General features: G+C 35.9%; 2 protein-coding genes across 2 annotated transcripts in view; both read left to right on the top strand.

Moving 5' to 3' along the window:
* The first annotated feature begins 34 nt into the window (after window positions 1-34).
* mrpl1 (mitochondrial ribosomal protein L1) lies at window positions 35-3,686 on the top strand. The gene is made up of 9 exons (XM_051892689.1): window positions 35-167; window positions 679-775; window positions 915-1,179; window positions 2,279-2,362; window positions 2,503-2,574; window positions 2,783-2,894; window positions 2,986-3,083; window positions 3,232-3,313; window positions 3,531-3,686. Exons 1-9 carry the CDS (start codon window positions 137-139, stop codon window positions 3,626-3,628), a joined length of 939 nt encoding a protein of 312 aa, XP_051748649.1. The 5' UTR covers window positions 35-136; the 3' UTR covers window positions 3,629-3,686.
* A 1,155-nt stretch (window positions 3,687-4,841) lies between these two features.
* fras1 (Fraser extracellular matrix complex subunit 1) overlaps window positions 4,842-18,720 on the top strand; it is a 116,801-nt gene continuing 102,922 nt past the window's right edge. The window contains exons 1-2 of the mRNA XM_051892685.1: window positions 4,842-5,706; window positions 6,651-6,682. Coding sequence (XP_051748645.1) covers window positions 5,640-5,706; window positions 6,651-6,682 — 99 coding nt within the window. The 5' untranslated portion in view covers window positions 4,842-5,639. The remainder of the gene's footprint in view (window positions 5,707-6,650; window positions 6,683-18,720) is intronic.

Raw genomic sequence — 18,720 nt, 5'->3', positions numbered from 1 at the left:
ATTTATAGTATGTACAATATTTTTACCAAAGCTAGATGGGCACGAAACAATCATAACGATATTTATGAGTGGGAACGCTTAACGGTGGTTGATGATTTAGACGGGAAATTTAAGTGTAACACAAAATTCTGTCAACATGGCTGCCCCTTCGAGGAGTGTTTTAAAAGGTCAGTTTCAATCATTACACATTATTTTACTTATATTCTGTTTATTCCAATGTATTTTCAGAGATTAATAACATGCAAGCTGCCATGTGCAGAATACTCGAGCTGATATCTTAAAGACGTCGCGTTGTGCATCTACACAAGCTAACAGCTTTCACCACGATTTCTTATATGTATATTATAATATATTATATTAGTTGCATTATTTTGGATTGAGTAAGCAAAATAGTGCCACAATATATTTAAATTGTTACATAGTAACCCATAATTGACGGCAGCAATGGCTATTCAGTGTCTCACAGTGACAACTACTGTAGTAACTATGGTATTTTGAATGAAACTTTGGCTACCATGGTACATTTTTGCAAGAAAGTGCCTATTGGGTTACCCTTTAGACCCACTACCTTCAGTCTCTTTACTACTAAGTAGTTAGTTGTAATGTAACCATTAATATATATCATTTGAACAAATCATTTTAATTCTATTATGCTCATGTGTCTTGTTTCATACACAGTATTACCCAGATGTCAGAGTCTGTTCACATGCAGAGCTCATTCTGTCTCACTGACTGCACACAGACAGCAGCCTGTAAGATCCTATGCTGCTACAAAGTAAGTTCTGTTTACATTATTTAGCCTTTACCTTGGTAAAAAGGTTGTCTAATAAAGTTATTTTTTTAAAGAAACCATGCAAAAATAATATATGCAAAGAGGAATCATGTTCTTCATGATCAAAACTCTTTTTTTGTAGGCCAAAAGAGAAGAAAGAGGAGAAGGTTCAAGAAAAGGTGGTGAAAGAGAAAAAAAAGGTTGATGACAAAGATAGGCATAAACCGTATGGACTCACAGCCTGGGCTCCAGTAGACGATGTGTACATGGTGAGGTACTATCCAAAACCTGTCTATGAGACACCTGTGGCCATTGACATGCTGAAGAGCTTTCAGAAGCTGGACTTCAGTCCTGAAAACCAGCCTGTGTACATTAATCTACGTCTGGACATGAAGCTGGAGAAAAAGGTACTTTTTAGGTGGTTGTTTTCTGAAGCCAAGTAATGTTTGCTTAAAATAATAAATTTACTTTTGCTTTTAAATTTAAGAGAAATGTTTTGGACTACCGTTCAAAAGTTTGGTGTCGGTGGTAAGATTTTTGGAATGATTCGAAATTATTCACTTATGCTTACCAAGATTAGGTAAAAATGTAGAATTGTGAAATAATATTACAATTTGTATATCTAGTTTGTATTTCTAATCTTTTCTAAGTTCTAGTAGGATTAATAAAATGTAAATTAATGAATTTGAGTAGTTGCAAAAACTATTACGCTACACTACTGTTCAAATTTTTGTGGATAAATTGTGTTTGAAAGAAGACCTGTGCTTGCCAAAGTTGAATTTATTTAATCAAAATACAGTAAAAATAGTAATATTTTTGTAGTAATGTTAAAATCTTCCCTCTCACTCTTGATCAATATAATGCATCCTTGCTGAATAAAATTAATTTCTTTAAAAAAAAAAAAAAACACTGACCCTAAAACTTTTAACGGTAGTGTATTCAGTGTAATCACTAAAACCAGTATTACATTTGCAAAACTGGAGTGACTAATCCTGAATTAATAAAAGAGATTTGTTAGTTTGCTGGAAATATGTTCCAGGAATCCACAAGAGCTTTCCCGTGCTTAAGTTGCAGTTGTCAGAGACAAATTAAAGCTGTTATGGAGCTGTTCTTGCTTCAAGAAAGCTTAAATGCATCAAGTTCTACACCATAGCACAGTAATTCTTGAAGTTCCTTGACCTTGTATTTTGTTTTTGTTTTTAAAAAAAATTAATTGCTGCTGAACCATTGCTTAAATACAATAATGAATTGTGGTATTGAAACCCGTCTCATATGTGGCTAATGCAAAAGTCTGTCTTTTCTTGTGATGGTTCACTTTAAATTAAATATGTTCAATGAACTAGAAACAATGTTATTTTGAGTTAACTGGATGAACAATGCTCTTGCCGGTTGAGTACATTTTCTCCCTGGCACAGTTAGAAACATTTCAGTACTATAACTGCAACAAACAATTATGTTTGAACAGAACATTAAACCTTAATGAAATTCCATTTGTTTTGTTTTCAGAAAAAAGTGGATCCATTTGTTAGCACAATGCATTTACCACATCCCTTCAAATCGGACGACAACAGAATAGTGGTTTTCACTGAGGTGGGAGCTTCACTCTGCATCACTTATTACATTAAACATTACAAGTGTCATTGACTGAACTGATTTGATAAGAATTTACAGCTCCATTTCAGGAGGCTGTTCAGTTTACATACATTAATTCTAGAATTATGGCTTTACAGAATCCAGATCAAGCCAGAATAGCAATGGAGAATGGAGCAACAGTTGCAGGTGGATCAGAACTGATTGACAAGGTAAAGCTCATGAGAACTTGTTGGCGGAGAAGGTTAACTCCTACATATGATGTTTAAGTGTCTCTTTTGTGTGTGTGTTCAAACAAAAAAGGGCCCAGTTACCCTGAATTCAACCTACGTTTTGGCTATCACATAGTAATCATTTATTGAAAAGAGTATTGTTTTTTTTGTTTTTGGCAATTGCCCATTTACTTTGTGGTAATTACAGATTTTAGCTGATGAGATCACAGCAGATTTCTACTTGGCTGAGCCAGACATTTTACAAAAGTTGCTTCCTCTGAAGAACAAGCTGAGGAAGAAGTTTCCCAAGAGCAAGAGAGGTCAGTGATTTTCCATGTCATGTATCAGGCATGTTCTATTAATGGACAGCTAAATAGTGGTTAAATTGAATTATTGTGTTCTTTGCATCAGGATCAGTTGGAATAAATATACCCAAAATGCTTGCATTGTTCAAGAACGGTCATGAATATATGGTGGAGGACATCTATGTTAACACACAAGTTGCAACAGTAAGTCAAATTGAACTGCTTTGAGACAGACATTTCTATATATACAGTATATAATAAAGTAAGAGTGAGCAGGGTGGTATCTGCTTATTTTCACACCCATTAGTTATTTTTTTTTCCATTTGATAACTCAGTTTGGTTTGTTAAACAGCTGGACATGCCAAAGGAGTGTATTTTGGAAAACATCCATGCTATTGTAAAAGATGTGGCAAGCCATAAACCAGCAGAATTTGGTAAGTAATTTATGTATTAAGTATAAGTTTAATTTATTCTAACCACCTCACAAACTGTGAGCAAATGCCAAGGCTGAATTCCTTTGAACATTTAAAAACTACAGAATTATGATGAATACATGTTTGTTAGCATGTCAATGCTCTCAATAAGTAGATTTAACATTGGTGGAAATTCTTCTCATATTCTTTGACATGAATAAAATGTCTTTTCTTCCAGGTCCACTTATTGACCGAGCAATTATCTGCAGTAGGTCGAGTGAAAGCTTGAACATCAAAATCGAGGAATTGTTACCACAGGAAGAGAAAAAGGCATGAGTTATGCTTTGTGTATATATTTGTATTGTACAAAACTGCAATAAAATGGTAAATGTGATCATGTTTTACGGTGTGATTATTCTGCAGCCAGTTTTTACAGCAGAAGCATATTTTAGTAGGGATATGGCAGAGTGGGGGGGAATTGTGGTTCTTACAAGGGTACTTGTGAACTTACAAGGGTAGATAAAGAACTGGTTGTTTCAATAAATACTGTACAGTGCTTTCTTTACTCTTTACTTTAAAAACTATGCCTATAAAGGGTAGTATATTATGTATTTAAGGTTTGAGATGTGGGAACGGTGAAGAAAGAGAGGGCAAACAGTTTGCAGTTTAGCGCAGTATTGCCGTCTATTCAGCCAATACCGCCTTAAATAGCGTGCATAGCACTTCATCTTTTATAACATGACCCAACGTTGATTTTGGTAAAATGTTGCAACAATATGTTTTTTGGGGGTTTTTTTTTGTGAAAAATTACAGTTTTGGACATATAAGGTAAAAAAAAAAAAAAAAAAAAAACTTAAAATAACTACAAATGAGCATGTAAAGCAAATCGAAATGTAAAAAGCAAAGCGAAATGTAAAAAAAAATCAGTGCGGAGCATGCCTCCTGCCCCACGCAATGTTCTCACCTTTTTCCCCTTTACCTGTTTGCATCCCTGGTAATAGTATGGAATGCTTCAAGTTAGTGAATTTAACAGAAAATTGTTCACATTTTAATGTAGGGGTTGATTTTTAGATTTTATTTGAAAATTATTATCAGTCTTACATTTTCACAACTATTTGCATATAGTGACAAATTTTGGCTCAAATCCATTGGCTTGTCTATATCACTAAGTCCCCCTTCTTGTTGGGTAAAAATTCACTTTGTATATTCACATATTTTTAAACTATGTTTAAACATTCGTACACTTTGGGACCTGGAAAAAAGCTTGCTTTTTTCCCCCCACTGGCCCTGGCATCCCCTGCCTCTAACAGCAGGTGGCAGTAGAAACCGTCGCTCACACATTTCCAAACTAATTAAGCTCAGATTAAATGGCAATGCAGTACTTTTTATGTCTTCATTTTTGGAATTTTCAAAATATCCTTGTTAAGGGCTAAGATGGACAAAGGCAGGTTTTGTGGCAGTATGTATTTAACCATAAATATTTACTTACAATAAAGCGCTGGTCTCTTAGGAATATTGCTATTTTTATAGCCAATCTTACTGTATGTTAAGAGATTTTAAAACGACATTTGAAAATATAGCATGGTTAGAAAGGTCTGAATTTCTTTAGGCCTACAAATGTCCAAGATTTTTCTGTTTTTGTCCGTGAATGAGCGCAAACAAGGATCAGATTGCGCTGCTGCACGTGACTCAGGAATCTCTGACCGTAAAGTGTACTACTATTTTAAGTAGTATACAAATGTTTTCAAAAGTTTAATTTTAATGCACGCACAACGTTGTATAAATATAATTTCTAAGTCTGGAATGCATGTTTACACACAAATTAATTGGCCTAAAAAAAAAAAAAAAAAAAAAAAAAAACTTTTGCACATAGCATTAACAGAAGACTATCACAAAACCAAATCGTCAAAACTTCAATGGCCACAGGTTTTGTTCCCACAGTGGTAGAGGAGGAGGAGGGGGCTTCTCAACTCGTGAATGCAGCTGGTCGTGTCTCCAATAACTCACTTTTAAGAGTAGCTCGTACGCTCAGTGGTTGTTAGCGCGTGTTCCTCTGTAATTATTCGCGTTCAAGTTGTCTTTGCTATGGGCCCGTACTTTTAAGAGGAAGGATTTTCGTGTTGGAACTGCTCTCTGTGAGGAAGTTTCGCTGGAGAGCGCACTGGACTGGATCTACTCGGACTGGATGCTTCCCAGTAACGAGACCGACCGTCTGCAAGACTTCAAGCTCAGGCGCTGGTGATTGATTTGAGTCCTCGGGAAAGCAACGATGATACGTTCTAATTCACATTCAAGTTAAAGCGATTGTATTTTTGAGCATTTTGGATTAACAGTTTCTAAAGTGAATATGGGTCCTATTTGGATCCTTCTAACCGTTTTATTTGGATATATCACTATCTCGCCCGGAGCAGAAGGTTGGTGTTTCTGTTATCGTGATTTTACTGAATTCAGTTAAATGTGTTGCCTACTATAGGTAAAACTTGCAAATAATAGATTTTGAACGGTTAGTCTGAAAAAAATCGATTTACAAATGTGTATAAATCAGTTCTTCTGAAGGTGCGCATGGAAATATGCGATAAAATAGCAATGCGCAATAGAGAGAGTCCTATAATATTAAATAACTGAATGACTATGATGTCTTAGAGTGATGCTGTTTATGAAACAGCGTCCGCATCCTGTATCTCTGTATCTTCCCACATCAACTTGTGATACATTTGCATGAATTCATTATAACACTCTAGTTAGTTGTTATTGAGAAGTTGTTTGACCGTCAACATTATTGCGATTTTTTTTTTTTTTTTTTTTTTTTTTCAAAAGATTGAAGTGTTTCCTGACGGAAGCAGGCTTTCTTTAAGAAGTAAATCTTGGATATTAGACATCATAACAGTTAACTTAGTCTTTAAAAGCAATTTAATGCAGTTTCTATTATCTTAAATGCATTTGTTCTCTTGCCTGATGCCTATAAATGAATACTGTTTAGCTACAGTTTTATGCATTTAATTAGTATTTAAGTGTCTTTCAGTTCCCAGCTGTATCTGTTAACATGGCAAATAAATGTAAAACTTATAAAACAGATAAAGAAAGATTAAAACATGTTGACTGACATCCTTTTCTCTTTACAACCTTTGAGAGTAAACCGTTAAATTTCATTAATGAACTGTGTGACAATCTTTTGTGTTCTCTCACATTGGGTGACAACAAGGGCATTTATGAATGTCCAAGACATTGTCGGACACATGATTGCCATGACTGTGACATTTGTCCACAAGTAATAATGCACTTGTCAATTGGCCTGCTAGTAAATGCTGATGTATTGATCCTTTTCAACCCTTGTTCACCTCATTTTCTCCATCCACAGGAGCATGTGTCCATCAAGGTGCATTGTTTGCGGTACGTATCCATTCCCTTTTCTTGTTTTCGCTTCCTTTTATTCTGAGCATTAATGTTCTTGTGTTGAGATCTGGGGCTTTAAGCAATAATCCTGGTACATTTATGTAAGTCGGACATTGTCTTTAATTATTTAGAGGCCCATTATCACAGCACTGGCATTGAAATGAGTCGCCTGGTAAAGTATCAGTAAGAATAGGTCTCACAGTCATTACAGATGTATTTGAGGAGAAGTGCCTCATAAATAATGAACGTGCTGACTTTGTGAATGGAAATGAGGAGGAGATGGTCTAGATTGTGTACCTTGAGAAACCTTATATTCAGTTGTCTCATTTACAGCTCAATGTAAATTGTAAGACATCTCTAAGATTTCCATGCATTTTGTGACTGTGAATGATGAGATTGCCCCTTTGTTTTTCCCTTTGCAGAACTAATGGTTTGTTTGTTAACGTATGTGTGTAATTTTAAACTTCATCCATGATTACTTGCAGGAATAGTAACATTTTAAGTGCACAAACACTTTCTTGTGTCATTACAAGAGAAAATACCTGTTAGAAATGCTTCACACAAGCTTCATACATGGAACTGTGGTGCATAACAGGTTTTCTTCAGGGTTTATTGGAGAATAATGACACATCTTGGTCTCTGCTATTGTGTAATGACAGTAATTAAAAGTAGTGTAAACAAAGCAGTGGGATTCCTTCCTTCACTTCCCTGAGAACTGGGAATGGAAGTGAATGGTATGTGCGCATTATTCCCTAAAACTCCTCCTGGGATTCAAGAGGCTTTGTGGGGAAAATGGGGAGCGGGTTGGAAAGACGGTCGTGGGCAGGTGGAGACATGCTGGAGGGAGTCAGGAAGAGGCTCTTTGAAGTTCAAAAGAAAAGTCAGCCAAAACACCTGGACAAGGAGCCAAAGTGTCCTGATATAGAAAGAAGGCAGGATTTAAGTAATTATGGCTCCAAACTCTTTTCAGAAGTCGTTTTAGCAAATTAAAGCACTAGTTAAGATAACCAGTGAATGGTTAAACCCAGTCAAAATGTATGCATTAATTAGTTTCTTGTTGTATTAGAAATATTAAGTTATTTCTGTAGTACTTGTATAGCTTTCTTCACTTCAGCTATGTGTTTTGTGTTAGCTTTTTAACCCTTCGTTTGATGATAGTGATGGAAAGTGAAGGTACACACTACCTTTTAAAGGTTTGGGGTCAATAAAAGTTTTGTTTGAAGGCAAATACTTTTATTCTGAAAGGTTATTTTAAGTTGATCAAATGGAAATGTAAAGACATTTATAAAAAGAAATCTATACTTCAAATAAATGCTCTCCCTGAACTTTCTATTCATCAAAGAATGCTAAAGGCATGATGGTTTCCACAAGTATATTAAGCAGCACAACTGTTTTCAACATTGATAATAATAATAGTAATAATAATAATGTTTCTTGAGCACCAAATCATCATTTTAGAATGATTTCTGAAGGATCATGTGAAACTGAAGACTGGTTGCTGAAAATTCAGCTTTGCCATCACAGGAATAAATTACTTATTAAAATATATTAAAATAGAAAATTATTTTAAATTATAATGATATTTCACATTATTAGTTTTTTTGTACAGTATTTTTTGATCAAATAAATGCAACTTTGAAACATTAGAGACTTCTTTAAAAAACAAAAATTGTACCGACTCCAAACTTTTGAATGGTAGTGTATATTAATTTTTTTCTATTTTTTTATGGTGTCAGAAACAAACCACTTGTTTTTGTGTGTAACATTGCCATGAAGGTGAACTTGTATTTGAAGAGCCTTTTGAGAGTTATTTGGCAGTTGGTCTAAAGTTTTTCTTTCAATATTTATAACTGTGGTACTTCTACAGCCTTCGAAAACAGAGAGAGTTAAATACAACTGCAACTAAAACAGTAGGTGATATGACAGATGCGGGGACTTCTCGGGAGTGTTAATTTTGTCTTAGCAGACAATGGCAGAAAACAGGAGTTTTGTAGCAGTTTTGAAGAGTCCTTGCAATGAATACAGTATAAAGATTAATGATACCCAGTGCAATAATGCTCACCCTTTCCATTCAGCAGCACATTCTGAAATAAGGTACATCACCGCATCTAAACATATCACTCGTGCCCTGGAGCATAAATTCCTTGCATTGCAAGTAGTCCGCCTCCAAGCAATCGAAATGTAGGGCAACTCAGGAATAGAACTGTCTAAACAGACCCCTAAAATGACACAGATTTTGGTTATTTGATTGGGTTTAACTTTAAAATAAAGTATTTAGTTAATTTGAATGTATCCATAATTTACTTGGAGAGCAAGTGCACATGCAAGAATAATTGTGCAAATTGTGCAATTGTGCTGGGTTATTAAATAGAGGGAGCGTCACCAGTATCTGATGTTCATCCTGGTGCCTTCACCCATGCCACCCATGATGTTTTTCAGGATGGTAGCCATATTTTTCAAAGGATGAAGCTCTGGGCTTCATGACCTCAAGGCGCATGGAGGTTCTCCCCATTTTAAGCCTCATTATAGTGTTTTTCTGATGTTCACATACCATCTGTTTTAACGAGACGGGTCATTTAATTCTTGACCTGTTGTATTATGTCTCAATGCAACAAAATCTAAAGTTGAATCCTAATTGTGCAGACTTTTACATGGGATTGTGAAACATGCATCAAAACATGAATATGTCACAGGTATCTACTTCATAGAACTGATCTTCGCTGTTGGTAGCAGTCACAAACCTTTTTATTCACTGTTGGATTTTATTTAGTCACAGATAGGGCGGTATCATTTTCAGTAAGCAGGGCCTGATTTTATTCATGTTATGGTAATGGGTGAGGTAGTTCCACAGTTTTCCTGTTTTGGATAACTTCAAGTGGCTTTAGTGGGTAATCCAGCAGTCCTTTAGGTAACAAACTGGCTTTAACCCCCTTCTGGCCCACTGAACACATACAATTTTGTCCCACTGATCGAGCTTATGACAAACCAATTGGGTACAGAGCACAGAGGGATGTTTTAAAAAGTGGCTTAGCAGTCTTTAAATTCCTGAATCTAGGATTTATGGGATGCTCAACAGAGCACAGATTTAGAATTTTTCTTCAAGCATGTACATAGATACTTGCTTAAAACAAACACCCTGCTTGACTAGCAAACAAGCACTCTAAACAGCCTGAACTGTCTAAAACCTCCGCAAACAGCTAGTTCTTGCTTGACAGTGGCTTTTCTGAGTTGTTTGTCTGCAAGTCATCGCCTTTTGTTCCTCAGTTCATTCCAAGTGGTTATCTTACAGCTTTAAGTTGAAGCGTGTTTGCATCTTGTCTATTGCTGTGGACAGATTGGAAGTTTTAAATGGTGTGCATTCTTAAACATGACCTCACAGGAACAACTAACTTTTGTCTAATGCTTATGTTACAAATGTGGTTCTCCAAGCAATCTCTCTCTCTTGCCACCTAAAAAGTTAAACTGGACATTTTACCTTACTCATGACCATGATAGTCAAACAGATGTGTTAAAGGGATAGTTCAATTAAATTGAGGTAGCAAACAGGAATTGCCATTCAGATGGGAATGTAAGGAAGAATAATGAAAGTGAATTGAAATTCAATACACAGGAACTGTTTTTTTGTTTTGTTTTTTTTTAGGTAAAAAGTAAAGATAAAGTAAACATTCAAGTAAACATTGAATTTTGGCTTGTCAGAGGCGTTAAAGTTTTGAAAAAAGTTTAGAAGCCTTCAAAGTTTGAATGTTTATGGATATAGATATATATATAGATATGGATGGATAGATGTTTTGCTGTGTCAAAACAGCAAATGTTTCCCCAAGGCTTCTATGTGGTTTGAGTTTTGGTTTTTCTCAGATTAAAATTTTACTCTAGCTGGGGGTTCAGCATACTGTGAGATGTTGTGAGAAATCTCTTGCAATGAACTCCAGAAGATAACTCTTGAGTTTGGCTACCTGTCGCTCTCCCTTAAGTGCAGCCTCTGGCAGTCAGAATAATTCATGTTCAGACGTGATTCATTTTGACATTTAGGATTCAACACTTCATGCACTAAAATTTTATCCCATGCAGATCCACCAAAATCTGGAGGTTTCAGGAATGGAGATCTACTGTAGTGCGGGATGAACTGACAGGCCTTATTTCAAAGGTCAATTTTCGGTTGAAAGGCTCATAAAGTCTAGATGAGAAACATTTTGGGAAATCTCACGTCAGAGATTCAGCATCTCCATGTGGTTATCTGCACATCTGTGACTTCATTGCTTGCTATTGTTTCTATTGTGTTTTTGAACATGGCTCCCTCTGTGAATTCCCTGGAGACAAGTGGAGGTGAAACAACTGAGGTGCGGAAAGATGGTAGCCTGGGGAAAGACAGCCAGACGGGGCCTGTCTCTGGCTCCAGCCTTCTCTACCCTCAAGTGCCTAATTTTGGTTTTGCTCATGTTCTCCTGTTCAGTGGCAAAACAAAGCCTCCACCATGTGGCCTGCCGCACAAGACGTCGGGACTGAGTTTGCACTTGTTTTCCTAGTACAAAGAGATCTTCACACATCAATTCTACAGGTCTTGGCTAAAGTCCCAACTGATAACAAGGGATCTAACATCAAGCCTCAGCCAAGGAAACTATCTTCCAATTCCACGTTCTTTAGCAGCATTTGATAATGAACTTAACTTGAGGCAAGCCCCTGGCTGGTTCATGCAACAAAATGAATAGCTTTTATAATCAGCATAATTTCAGTCCGGGGTGGCATTTATGAGAGTAATTTAGGCGTGATTTGTGATAAAATTAAGGTGCGTGATTCTTATCTTGATTGTATCTTGGAATTTTATTACAGTGCTTCTTTTCAGAGTGTTGAATGAAAACTCCTGAGATGTTTTGTCGGTTTAAAGGGAATGCTGGTGTCGGTTGTGGAAATATATTAATCCACCTCATGAATGGCTCCTTATCATCAGTGCCCATTTTGAATGGTGGGGAATTAGAAAGCAAACACATGACAGACTCCTCAATGCTCTGTAGTTAAACTTTAATAGCAGGACTGGTCTTTAAATATAAGACTCCCCAAAATCACGACTAACAGAAGCACTGCAATCAAAAGATAAAACATCTCAGAGCCAATTATTTACATAGTTTAGTGTCATTCACATTGACTTTGCAGTGTGTTGTGATAAAAACATTGAGCGGATGCATAAGTGTGTGTGTGTGTGTGTGTGTATATATATATATATATATATATATATATATATATATATATATGGCTTTTACGAAGTACAGCTGATACTTGAAAAAGAGAAATGTGTTAAGTTTTTTTGAGCTTTTGGATTGGTTGTACCTACTGTACTTGTGACACTGTCTTAAGCATCTGAAGCGTTTTAAACGTGTTCATTGTCAATGTTCACTTGTTAGTTTGTGTTTTCTGTTATATAATGGAGTGTGGGCATTTTGGTCATTTTGTAAGAAGCCCTTTATGAAATTGGATAGAAGAAACTGAGTTGTCTTGCATTCCCTATTATTAATTTATACTACCATTCACAAGTTCTCTTATGCTCATACAGGATTTTTTTAGTTCAACAATACAGTAAAACAGTAATATTATTAATTGTTTTTTTTACAACTTAAAGTAGCCATTTTCCATTTTAATATATTTTAATATAACCACTTTAACTGGTGCTCAAGAAACAATATTACGTATATAAAACATATTAGCAGTGTTGACAACAGTTGTGTTGCTTAATATTTTTGTTGAAACCATGATATTGCTGAATAAATGTATACATTTCTTAAAAAAAGCATACTTCAAACTTTCGAACGATTGTGTATATCACAAGAAATTTAGTTTGTTTTTAAATCTATATTTATTTATTTCACGAGGAACCGTTAGACCACCTCCTCCATCAAAAAGCCCCCCAGGGTGTTATTTTAAGAGTTGGATGAGAATTAAAGAGACGTAGGGGGTTCACAACAGCACATTGGAGTAGGCGGGTTAAGTGACAGCTTTAAAGGTTAGTGACCTTTACACTATGGACCTTCTCGTAAGCAACACTATAGTGTGGGGGTCAGACCTCAACAGGAAGTGTGTAATGTGCGACTGACTGTAGCAGAAGAACGAGCTGAACTCATTTGGGAAGTGACCAGTATCATTCTCTTTGTTGTGGTTTTGTAAACTGCCTTTGGCTCACTTACTAGTTAATTGTATGGAAGTATTAATATCCATATTTTTATATGAAGATTCCTCCAGTTTTCTTTTATCTTTAAACTTTTCAAAGTTTAGGAAATTATATGCTCAGCTACACAATCTGTCTTGAAAAAAGTGAACTGAGATCAAAGCTTGTCCTCAGCTGAACTAGTTGTGCCTTGCTTGGGTTGAAGTTAGAGGGTCTTTTTAGCAGCGTGTTTCCTATTAATCCCTGAAGCCCCTGCTTCTCAGCGGTGTCTAGATGCCACAAACAAACCTGTGGGTATATTAATAGAAGGTCATTACATCTGCTCGGGGTCATGCTTCTCATGCCTTCCCTTCGGACACAGGCATTCTTTATCTTGTTTGCTGCAAATAGCAGGCGGCCTCCAGCCTCTTTCTTATGCGGAACCGAGTCAGCAAAGTGTGGTTACATTTGTAGCAGTCAGGCAAGGTAAACAAGCCCCTCCGATTCTTCACTGCCCTCCACACACAGGGATCCACAGACATCATTAATCTCATCAGTTCAAAGCTGCCATCACCTGCAAGCTCAGTTCAACAGCCAAACCCACTGGGGCTGTGTTTTTCCCCACAGTTTTCACACTTCTAATTGGATAGATAAAGTTAGACAGGTTGGAATTGTTTACACCTGGTATTTATGTATCAGTGGCCAGCCAAGACAAATTGCGCTAATACCTGGCATAAACAGCAGTATATCAGCAGTCACATTGGTGTTGGTTGTTAAATGTGAGATTATTTGTAGCTGGCCTAATTTTTTTGTCAAACACATATTAAAGTTCTCTGAATAAAAATTATATTTTTAATCCATGGAACACAGGAATTTATTCTCACATTTCCTTCATTTTTTCTTTATTTCAATGGCCAAATGATTGTTGAGTAGTAAAGAAAAATCAGTTTTTCACTGTTTATGAACGACAATCTCGTGTAGATTGATATCCAATATCGACCAATAAATTGCTTATCTGCTACCCAAAAATGAATAATTATTAGTTATCTGTATCGATTATAGAAAAAGTTGACATTATGAAACAAATAAAGTACATTTTAAGCCATTTATTGAGCAACTTAAAACATTAAACAGCATGAATTTATAATCAAGTTTTGGTGGTAAGAGTCCAACTAACAGACCAATAAACATGCTCAGTTTGACCACCGATGTGCCCTTGAATTTGTATTTTTAGTCAAAGCATGTGAATTTATGTCAAACATTTCTCATTTAGAAAGAATTAATAGATATTTTAGCTCTGTGTTTTGTTTTTGATTATATTTTGTTGTTGAAGTTATGTTTCAAGTCAGTATTAGAGTGATTTCTTCCATTGCAACGAGTATTTACAATCTATTTTGCTATAGAGAAGTAACTCTAAACTTTCTCAACAAACTGACACACAAATTAAACAAACTAAGAAAGTACTACATCAATGTTATGTAATTTTTATACTCAGCTTAACTTAAAACACAAGCTTACTGAACTTGGATCCAAAAATGTATAGTTTATAGAACATTGTTTTAAGAAAGCACATACCAACTTTAATTTTTAAGTTGATAGGACATTTTTTTCCAGATGATTTTCTCAAGCTGGTTGCCTCAGGTTTTGAGTTTTCTCAAATTCTGATTTTTATTTATTTATTTTTATTTTTTTACAGTTTAGTGTTAAAATGTCTCCTTTGACAAATTGACTGTTTTCCATCAAGGTGAACATCAAGGTCTGTAATGTAATCATAATCATAAAAGATTTATTTAATGCTGATGAGTTGTCTAGTAGTTCAGGCGACCCACTGACTAGTCATTCTCTTTCCTTTGATATTCTCTTTCTCTTTGGCACAGTTCTCTCATGATGTCTCTTGTGTTGAAAGGAATGCTCTTGTTCTTTGTGTCGCCTGTCTTTACTCTCCGGTCGAGGGTTGGCTAATGGCCAGTCGCTGTGCTATGGGATGATTTACAGGTAGACAGCGCTGTGAGACTGCTGGGCTCAATTTCTTCACGTTCCCTGTGGTTATCCCACGGCTGTCTTTGCCTCACCACCTGTCTTTTCCTCTTCTCTTCTTCTGTCATCCGTTTTAACATCAAACGAATGCTACACTTAGCCTCTCTCTGTTCATGTGTCATGACAGTTATTGTTAGCGGTGCAAAACACCTGGATAGAGTCTGCTTTGCCACTTTACGGGGAAAACTGTAATTTGCAGCGGAAAGATTGTGAAAAAAGAGAGGTACGGAAGGGGAGGGCAACGCTTCAAGGTATTTTCAGAGAGAAGTGCTGATCTGTCATTAGCTTCGGCTGTTTTGTCATTTCACAGGCATATGGGTGAAAATTACAGTTTTGTATGATCAATGCAGTAAAGGGAAGCTGGTAATGTTTATGGGAAATGTAATTCATTTATAGAAGATTTCCAATTCGGTTCCTTCACCTGCTTTAGGGCTTCATAGAGTAGTTCAAATCTTATCTTAGGGATAATGGTTGGGGACCAAAGATTCAAAACCTTGCTAGATTTTCACTTTGCTGAAGAGGTGTTTGAAGTAAAATGTTGTTGAAATGATCAATACAGTGACAGCATTCAAGCTTTCTCTCTCTGTGGTGAGTGCTGAAGAACAAGGCTTCAGCGTGAGGGGCACTTGACAGAGTCGTGAATAACTACTCTGAGCTCTTTTCTCCTGGGTGAGAGTTTGACAACACATTCACTTTGATAAGCTCGATCCAGGTGTGATCCAGATGTGTCATTCCTTTCAAATACTTTTCATGGAGCAGCTTAGTGGGTCATGTCATACATATAAGTTTGGGATCAGTAATTTTTTTTTTTTTTTGAAAGAAATTGATATTTTTGATTGATACAGCAAGAAATTGATAAAGTGACAAAGACAATTATAATGTTACAGTAGATTTCTATTTCAAATAAATAATAAGGTTCTTCTGAGCTTGACTGGAATAATGGCTGCTGAAAATTCAGCTTTGCTATCCCAGGAATAAATTACCTTTTAAAATATTTTAAAATAGAAAGAGGTATTTTAAATTGTAATAATATTTCACAATATTACTGTATATGCAGCCTTGTTAAGAGACTTCTTGTAACTCTTTCCCCGCCATTGATGGAATTTTCCAGCAATCCATGTTTTCACTGTTAAGCGGTAGGGGCAGTATTACGCATCTTCTGAAAGAGTACAGAAATTCCAGATCCAAAATCAAGTGAAGAAGAAGCAGAAACAAGCGAAAGAAGCATTGCTTACACGCATGAAATCTAACATGATCATAATTAAACAGATATAAATCAAAACTGCCTAACGTTACCAAATGAAATGTCAAACCCGTGAAGAGGTAACGACTGTGCAAGCTTTGGGGGGTTTTGAGCCAGATGAATTCTTTGACTTTTTTTTTTTCAAAATGTTGCTTTTTTTATGAAACTTACCCACATTCAAGTGTTGATAAAAAAGAAGGCATGAAGCTAAATAATTTTTTTTTTTTTTTTATAGCAGAGGCACTGTTCTTTCTTTTGATATATTGTATGTTCAGATATTCATACAACAAAATATTCTGGGAGCCATGAAAATTTTGTGAAAATGATCAAAAATGCTGGTGCTGGCAGGGAAAGAGTTAAAAACATTAAAAAACTTACCAACCTCTGACTTTTGGTAATGGTAGTGTATAGATATGCAAAACTTGCTTCTTTTTGAAATGGACATTATAACTTGCAGTTCGTTCACAACTCAGGTAATTCTGATGCTTTATATTTCTGTGGTGCTGTAGATTCAACAGCAGTGGTGCAAGAACTGACATGCTTCATTTCAGTGTGAATTTGTTGAACTTTACCTTAATATTGTAGAGATGTCTTATGTAATGTCCCTTTTTGGGTGTCCACATAAGAAATACTCTCCATTCATGGTCAAGCAGTAGTTCAGAGTTTAAATTAGTTTTAACAACCTGACAGACGTTCCACTCCCTGCCCTTAAGTCATACCATAACAAAGCCATATTAATGAGCACCAGAGGCACTCAAGATAAGCCATATATAAAAGCCTCCTCTTTTTGTTCCCCCAGAGGTAAGATTTAGCTTTTGGTTGCCTAATGTTTCTTTACTACTGTTCCATGGAAAAGGAGTGATAATGAGAGAGCAGAGCTTTCACCCGTCCCTACTTCATCCTATATTTATTTGTGAGGATCACAGAGAGTCTCTGTTGTAAAGCATGCTTGTACATTACTGCACTGATCACGTTGGAGGTTTGCCATAGAGAAGAACCCTGGTGTTGGTTATTATTGTCGAAAGTGAAAACTTTTTAACCCTAAAATGCATATGTGAGTAAAAAGACCCAGATGTCCATAGAATGAATGAAAAAAATGCATATGTATAACTAGGGTTAATTGTATTAAACATGATTCTGACTGGTTTAGCTCAGTATTTTGGGGGGAATCGTCCAACAAATCACTTATTTATAGTTGTCTGTCATGTTAAGCTGGGATATGAGAAGATTTTATCATTGAAAAATGAATAATGTGATCTTGAGATCTGTGAAGCAAAACACTACCTTACCCAGATAATAGAAGACTGACCTTTAAGAGGCCACGTTGCTGTTGCCAGTCATTCAGGAATGGGTCAGGAGGTGGACAGGTGTAAGCAGTCAAGGGGCACATTTTATTGAGCACACTCCCTCTGGAATATAAGTGTTTTACTGCATTGACTGACACTTGTTTAAAGAGAGCATAATACTTTAACAGACAAATAAGATATCCACTGTAGTGCTAAATATGTACTCAACCTAAATACACAAATCATGCAGCATTCACTTGTTTTCCTGCCCTGTTTATGGTTTGGATTGTTATATTGTAGGATCTTAGAGTCACAGGGATATGTGGTTCTGTACTCTTAACACTAATGCAGTGACATTGATAGAAACAGTAGATAAGGATCTGGAGTGACTTATCAGAAAGTCAGAAAGTTACATCTCCTAACATCAGTATTGCATCTTTGAGCAAGGCATGTAACCACAAGTTGTTCCAGGAGGACTGTCCCTGCAAAAAGTTCACTTCAATTTGCTTTTTATTAGAAAAGCTACTTTCTTTCAATATCTTTGGTACTGTTCTGACAAGTAAGTGATTGTAAATTGACAACACATTTCCAAACAGATGATCAAAAACAGTTTGAGCATGTTTCAATTGTTTCATTTAGGAATAACTTTCAATTCATGTAATAGTCTACACTACTGTAACAAATTTCATTCAGAACCTCAGTGGTAACTTTAAAAAATATATATCTTTCGTTGTTTGAGAAGAGAAATAATGCTAAAATTAGTAAATTTAAAGAAGATCATTTTAGTTTTAGTGATAAGACCAAATGTACAATGAGTTTTGAAAGTGACCACCTACTTGTGAAAATACATACATAAATGTAAATGTAAAATACATAACTATAAACTAAAAGTGAATTTAGTTTTTCTCTTCATTTTAGGATTCAAGTATTGGCAACTAAGGATTTTTTGCATTCAAAGCATTGGTATTTCATGGTATATTGTATCTTTTATGTGTTATTTCTTTTTGAATATCCACTTTGACATCAGAAATACCACCATGACATGATGGGAGTCGTGGTCAATCAGGAGCTCAGTCAAGGTTTAACAATTCCACTCCCTGCCCTAGAGTCATGCCATGACAAAGCCATATTAATGAGCACCAGAGGCATTCAAGCTAAGCCATATACAAAGGCCTTGTCTTTTGGACCCCCCAGAAGAAAGACAAGACTAAATGTTTGGTAACCAGTGTTTGAGCGCTTCCACCAGCCCTCTACTTCAGCCTGTATGCAAGGATCACTGAAAAACACCTGTTGAGTGTCCCAAGTGGAGAAAATGTAGCATATCACATGTGTATTA

Source organism: Ctenopharyngodon idella, chromosome 5 (genome assembly GCF_019924925.1).
Source record: "Ctenopharyngodon idella isolate HZGC_01 chromosome 5, HZGC01, whole genome shotgun sequence".
NCBI classification, from domain to species: Eukaryota; Metazoa; Chordata; class Actinopteri; order Cypriniformes; family Xenocyprididae; genus Ctenopharyngodon; species Ctenopharyngodon idella.
Note: the sequence above shows the minus strand (reverse complement) of the source record. Positions and strands in the feature narration are given on the sequence as shown.

Bases quoted from the DNA above. Each gene is read 5' to 3' on its own strand.
- mrpl1 (XM_051892689.1), top strand. From the start codon at position 137: ATGGCTGCCCCTTCGAGGAGTGTTTTAAAAG. The intron at 168-678 runs GTCAGTTTCAAT...TTTCATACACAG, and splicing joins TTCGAGGAGTGTTTTAAAAG to TATTACCCAGATGTCAGAGT. The intron at 2,575-2,782 runs GTAAAGCTCATG...TGGTAATTACAG, and splicing joins GATCAGAACTGATTGACAAG to ATTTTAGCTGATGAGATCAC.